This window comes from Sinocyclocheilus grahami, unplaced genomic scaffold (assembly GCF_001515645.1).
Source record: "Sinocyclocheilus grahami isolate Dianchi unplaced genomic scaffold, SAMN03320097.WGS_v1.1 scaffold838.1, whole genome shotgun sequence".
NCBI classification, from domain to species: Eukaryota; Metazoa; Chordata; class Actinopteri; order Cypriniformes; family Cyprinidae; genus Sinocyclocheilus; species Sinocyclocheilus grahami.
In genome coordinates this window covers 158,495-164,536 of record NW_015506017.1, presented here as the reverse complement: position 1 = coordinate 164,536, position 6,042 = coordinate 158,495, and the positions used below count along the sequence as shown (strand labels likewise).

General features: G+C 44.2%; 1 protein-coding gene across 4 annotated transcripts in view; it reads right to left on the bottom strand.

Moving 5' to 3' along the window:
* Positions 1-772: 772 nt before the first annotated feature.
* cep295 (centrosomal protein 295) overlaps positions 773-6,042 on the bottom strand; it is an 18,908-nt gene continuing 13,638 nt past the window's right edge. For 2 of the 4 annotated variants that reach the window (XM_016247486.1, XM_016247487.1), the window contains exons 24-31: positions 5,097-5,183; positions 3,645-4,033; positions 2,844-2,975; positions 2,708-2,774; positions 2,467-2,631; positions 1,541-1,667; positions 1,319-1,418; positions 773-896 (exon numbers count right to left, since the gene is read on the bottom strand). In XM_016247486.1, coding sequence (XP_016102972.1) covers positions 858-896; positions 1,319-1,418; positions 1,541-1,667; positions 2,467-2,631; positions 2,708-2,774; positions 2,844-2,975; positions 3,645-4,033; positions 5,097-5,183 — 1,106 coding nt within the window. In that variant the 3' untranslated portion in view covers positions 773-857. The remainder of the gene's footprint in view (positions 897-1,318; positions 1,419-1,540; positions 1,668-2,466; positions 2,632-2,707; positions 2,775-2,843; positions 2,976-3,644; positions 4,034-5,096; positions 5,184-6,042) is intronic. The other 2 variants (XM_016247489.1, XM_016247490.1) reach the window with 2 other exon arrangements.

The window sequence follows — 6,042 nt, the reverse complement described above, 5'->3', positions numbered from 1 at the left end:
GAAGATGAAGAGTGAGCGTAGGTTACGTTGAAAGATGATGTGGAGGAGAGTACCATCAGGGCATGGTGCCGAACACATTCAGAGTTTCATAACGATAGGCTAATGCGTTCGTAAAATATAGCATTTTAGGTCAAAATTCAAAATGTCCGACATGGCCATCGAATCTAGAGACCAGTTTTGCAATTTTTTCTGAAGTTAAGCAAAAATATAATGTTTTTATATCTCCTGACCCCTAGGTGGCCTCAGGTCATGGTTATTATAACACACACCAAGTTTGGCCTCAATACGTTAAAGCGTTGCGGAGATATAGCCTCATGTTCTTCGTTGAATTCTTTCGCACATTATTCGAAAACGGTTTGACTAATCAACTTGAAGTCCTCAACTTTGTGCCAGCATGGTCTGAAGATGATCCGAGCCACATTGTGTGAAAATCAGACAAACCGTCTAGGACGAGCTCGGAAAAGTAGGTTTTTCAAAAAAATGTGGTGCTCGACCCCCGATTAATATTTAAGCCCAAAGAGATTTAAAACCACTACATTTAGTGGCGGCCCGTGTGAGGCCATCGAACACCGAGAGCACTACAAGCAGCAGCAGTGTCCTCTGGGTTGATCCAGGTCTCTGTCAGGGCCATGAGGCTTAGTCTTGAATGACATCTGCTTTGTTTACTGCAGACCGGTAATTCCAGAGACCAACAGGAAAAGAAAGTAGTGTATTATTATTATTCACAATCACACTGATGACTCAATTAAATTAAAACAGCATTTTACTTAAAATACACAACATACAGACACAAATAAAATTGCTTTAAAATCTGATTGAGACCAATAACAAACAGCAGCGATGAATCTCCAAGCACGTCAGCGGTTCAGTTTGGCCCTCAGTTTCTCCAGCGTCTTCTGCAAGAGATAAAGAGGCACATCACACACCATAACCTCCAGATCGTGCGAATATCTGGCTTAACTTCAGTCATATTTCAGCCCACACAAGCAAAGAAATGAAAAGATCCTCGTGAGGCAAATGTGAAGTGTGTGTGAAAGCTAAATCAGCTGCAGTAATTTGCTTGGTTTGGCAGCCAGTTCATGTGTGATAGTTCAGCAGACTGTGACCCGAGGGAAAACAAGGCATTTCGATGGGGATTTTGCAGAATATTTCAGCTGAGGAATCTTCCTGTGCAAGGCTCAGTGTGACCAAACCCTTACGAAGATGTCTGGCATGAAGTTGATTTCGGGGTGAAACATGTTTTCAGTATTCATGAGACTCATCCGGTCTCAAGAGCTCCAGTATTGTGTGTCCGGAGTGTCCTGCTCACGCGTCTCACCCTCTGGAAGTCTCTGGCCTTCTCCCGGTTCTTAGCGTACGATTCCTGACGGCTCCGCAGCTCCTTCTTCTGTTTAACTTCCTCTAACTGACTGTACAATCTGAAAGGAAGTTCAGCCATAAAGCTTTAAATGCAAAGCCAGAAGTAACTACAGCAATCTGTATCCTGCTCTGTAGCTGAATGGTCAAACACACAGAGCGGTGATGCTGAATGTGCAGGTACCTGTGTGTGCGGCGGTACATCGTAGCCTCCTCACAGCGTCTGTGTTCATCAGAGCAGATCCGCACCTCAGCCACGCTCTTCAGTCTGTCAGCTGGAAGCAGTCGTTGTGTGAGACGTGTGTATTCAGCTTAGGAGCGTGACATACGTATAGTCTACAATAACACTGTAGTCGCTTTAACAATATGGAAGCAGACATGATCAAGTATGACACACTGCAATAAACAATCTTATATAGTTTCGCAATATCACGTGAGCAAGAGCTGTTTTTTTCCTTGAATATCAACACAATTGTGAAGGTCACATTGATTAAAAAAACAATAAAGTTGTTACATTTACTAAATGAATGCACATTTTGAATGCAGTTTTAACCGATGCTTACTCACTGACTTTAAGAGTGATGCATGTTTTTTTTATATTAATTTCATAACCGAATATTCTAACAAACTCGAATCATAGTTTAATGCACAATACAAGTGGCATGAATGCATTTACACTGTATAAACAGTGTAAATACATCTAAAATCCACTTTAGATGCAGCTTCTGTGCCACTTCTGCAGTGCAAAGATGGCTTTTGTTGGCACTGCTTTCATGTGATTAACAGCCCAATAGTGTCTGTAATAGAATTTACTGATTAAATGTAAGAATTCAACGTAAGATTATGCATTCATCTAATAATAATTAGGGAAAAAAAGGTCTAAATGAGCACAAAAACAAACCAAATATTGTCTAAAGGCCAAAAAAATAAATAAATAAAGTGTCATCTAGGGATGCACCGATGCACATTTTGTTCGGCTTCGGCCAAGAATTTTCATTTCGGTGCATCCTAATGTCATCTAATTATTATTATTATCTGCAAAAATCACAAACAACAAAAAAGAATCTCTCTCATGGTTTGGCAATCTGACAGCAGCAGGACTCCGGTCACCTGTGTGTGGTTTAGGATCTGTGCGTCCTGTGGCTCTGGACACTTTCTGGACCGCTGTGGTTTTTCTGGCTTTGATCTGGGCGGCTCTGAGCGCTGACCTCTGAGCGAGACGATCCTGCCGGCGCTGCTGCGGAGCAGACGAGCTCTGAAACTCCAGCAGCATCACTGCAACACACAGAGTCACGTGACACTCAGCCTACACAAACACACCTGTGCGAGTCGAGAGCAGCGGGTCACCCACCAGCATGAGGGAACGCCGCCTCTGGCCGCTCTGATTGGCTGTCGTCCGAACGGCTCTGTGATTCGCCCTACAGAAGACAGCACTCATTAGCTCCGAATGACACGCATGCAGCAGCAGCACACACACAGACCCTCACCACTTCCTGTGCAGCACTTCCTGTGTCTGGCGTCTGTGTGAGGGTGAGCTCAGGATCCTGTAGTGTTGACTCTGGCAGACTGATGAAGGAGATGGTGGATTCCTCCAGGATGCCCTTCACGTCACCCGCCGCCTGAGACACAACCACAGTCACGTGAACGACGCTCACACGGAGCCAAACTCACGAGAGCATCATCTGACTCCTGTTACTGGCTGCAGACTGTTAGTGGTCTGTATGGTTTCAGGACAGTTCAGCCAACAATGCAAATCACCCTCATGTCATTCCAAACCTGAATGCATTTCTACCTTTATGCGAGATATTTTGACAAACAGTGGCATCCAAACAACACTGGCTCTCCTGTAAATGCAAAGGCTGATTGGAGATGCACATTTATTCTCTGCCAGCAGGAGGTGCTGTCTGAGCGGCAGAAATACAGAGCAGCGCAGCACCGGATTCTTGAGACCTGCAGCGCTCATATTTATTCAATGAAATCACAGCCTTCTGAAGTTTAATAGTCTCACTAAGCCGTATCTCAATTCTGGTCTTTCCATCCCCAAATTTAAGACCTCCTGAAATCATAATTAAATTGAGTTGTTTCAAATTTAAGTCCATAAAAATAAAGTCTTAAACTTTTTAAGGACCCGCAGAAACCCTGATAGAGTTTATCTAGGTGCGTGTTCATATTTCTTGCAGCTCAACTACAGAAACAGGTCACCTAAAGCACAAACCTTCACACTGGCGCGGAATCATTACACAGGCACTGCCGCAGTATGACGAGGTGTTTATAACGTCAGACTCTACCTGTGCTCGCTCTAAGAGCTCAGTCAGGTGCGGCGGCGGCTCCGAGCTCACTTCCTGTGGTGCATCTTCCTGTAGAGCGGGCTTGAGAGGGCTCACGTCTGCGGCAGTGGGTGGAGCCACAGCATCGGTGTCACAGAGGGACTCGTGGGTAAAAGAGAGCGCATCCATAGATATCTGCATGTCTGGCTGAGACTGAAGCAGCGTGTCGACTCTGAGATGCTGCAGGGATGTTAGGGACTGATCTGTGGACTCCAGCCAGTCAGAGGCTTCAGCATCATGTGCTCCACACGGTTCTGCTTCCAGCGGGACGCAGAGAGCCGTCGAACAGTCTGCCGTCTCATTGGTGGTGACGTCAGAAGGCAGAGGAAGAAACAGATCAGATGCATCATCTACAACACAGAAAACACAACATACATCAGCTCCACTAAACACCAGAACTAACTGTGAATAGTTTCTCATTCAGCCAAAAAAAAAAAAAAAACAAAGTTTATTTAATAATTAATTTACTGAATATATCAACACTCAAATAAAAACCAAGTCGTATATTATTTAAATCACACACAACACAGTTTTATATCAACTTTTCAATTCACTGTTGCAATAAAAATGAATTATGAATTGTTTACATGCCAGGGGACATCACTGACAGGTTAAGAAAAAGATAATGAATATGTAATATAGTGCACGTTTAGCAAAATGCAAACTGACTATCGAGTTTATGGTCATCGAAAGTCTTTCCTGAGGTAAATGTGATGTTATTGTTCACAAGCTATTTTGTTTCACTGATGTCTTTCTGCAGTTTGATTGATCGATTACATAACAGATTCATGATTTCAGTAAGTTGTTCTGTTTCTTCTGATGTTCATTATTAGCTGCTGTAACTAGTAGAAGAGGAAGAGACGATCGCTTCACCACAGCCATCCGTCACACTTTAAAGAGCAGCAAAACAGCATTTATTGCTTGTGATAAAATTAACAGAATTTGAAAGCTGAGACTTTGTTTGATATCAGAAGCTTATTGTGATTATTTTGAAGGGAAGCGCTACAAAGAAATGTTTACTGAAGTTTTGTTCATGCATCAACAGAAAACAGCATAGACTAGAAGGCTGATTCATTGAAACGGCAAAATTGATATTGTTAATCCAGCACTAGCGTCCTCACAGCTGACAGGTTGTGTGCATGAAACAATGACAGCCAAAACACACCACTGGAGAAATGCTACTTAAGCATCACCGTCTCAGTCAATGATTTTGGCCCTCCAAAACTATTTCTGAAACTGAAAATTAATTTTCCATGCATTATTAATAATCACTGCTGGTTAGCTTAAGAACTATCAACAGAGCAGTGCCTTAACGCACTGTAATGGTTTATACTGTAAAACAAGTGCAGGAGTGTGTGAGGAATATCTTCAGCGCTCTGCCTCGTGAGAACTGTGGTGTTTTCGGTCATTTACCCTGTGGGTCGTCAGTCAGAGCATCATCGCTCATCATCTGTGACACTGACGGCTGGAGCGATGAGCCGACCTCAGCGGGTCCTGCAGCTGAACAAACACCAGCACAGTCAAAACAACGGAACGGAACACAGCACACACACACATTCACTCACTCACACACACACACACACATTCAAACACATTCACAGACCCACACACACACACACACACTCACAGACACACACACACTCACAGACCGACACAGACACACACACTCACAGACAGACACAGACACACACACACACACACACACATTCAAACACATTCACAGACCCACACACACACTCACAGACACACACTCACAGACACACATTCACACACTCACAGACACACAGACACACACACTCACAGACAGACACAGACACACACACACTCACAGACACACACACACTCACAGACCGACACAGACACACACACTCACAGACAGACACAGACACACACTCACTCACAGACAGACAGACAGACAGACAGACACACACACACAGACACACACACACTCAGACACACACACACACACACAGACACACACACACACACACACTCACTCACAGACAGACAGACACACTCACAGACAGACAGACAGACAGACACACACACTCACAGACACACACACACACACTCACACACACACAGACACACACACACACACACAGACACACAGACACACTCACAGACAGACAGACAGACAGACACACACACACAGACACACACACACACTCAGACACACATACACACTCACAGACACACATACACACACACACTCACTCACAGACAGACAGACACACTCACAGACAGACAGACAGACAGACACACACACTCACAGACACACACACACACTCACTCACAGACAGACAGACAGACAGACAGACAGACAGACACACACACACAGACACACACACACACTCAG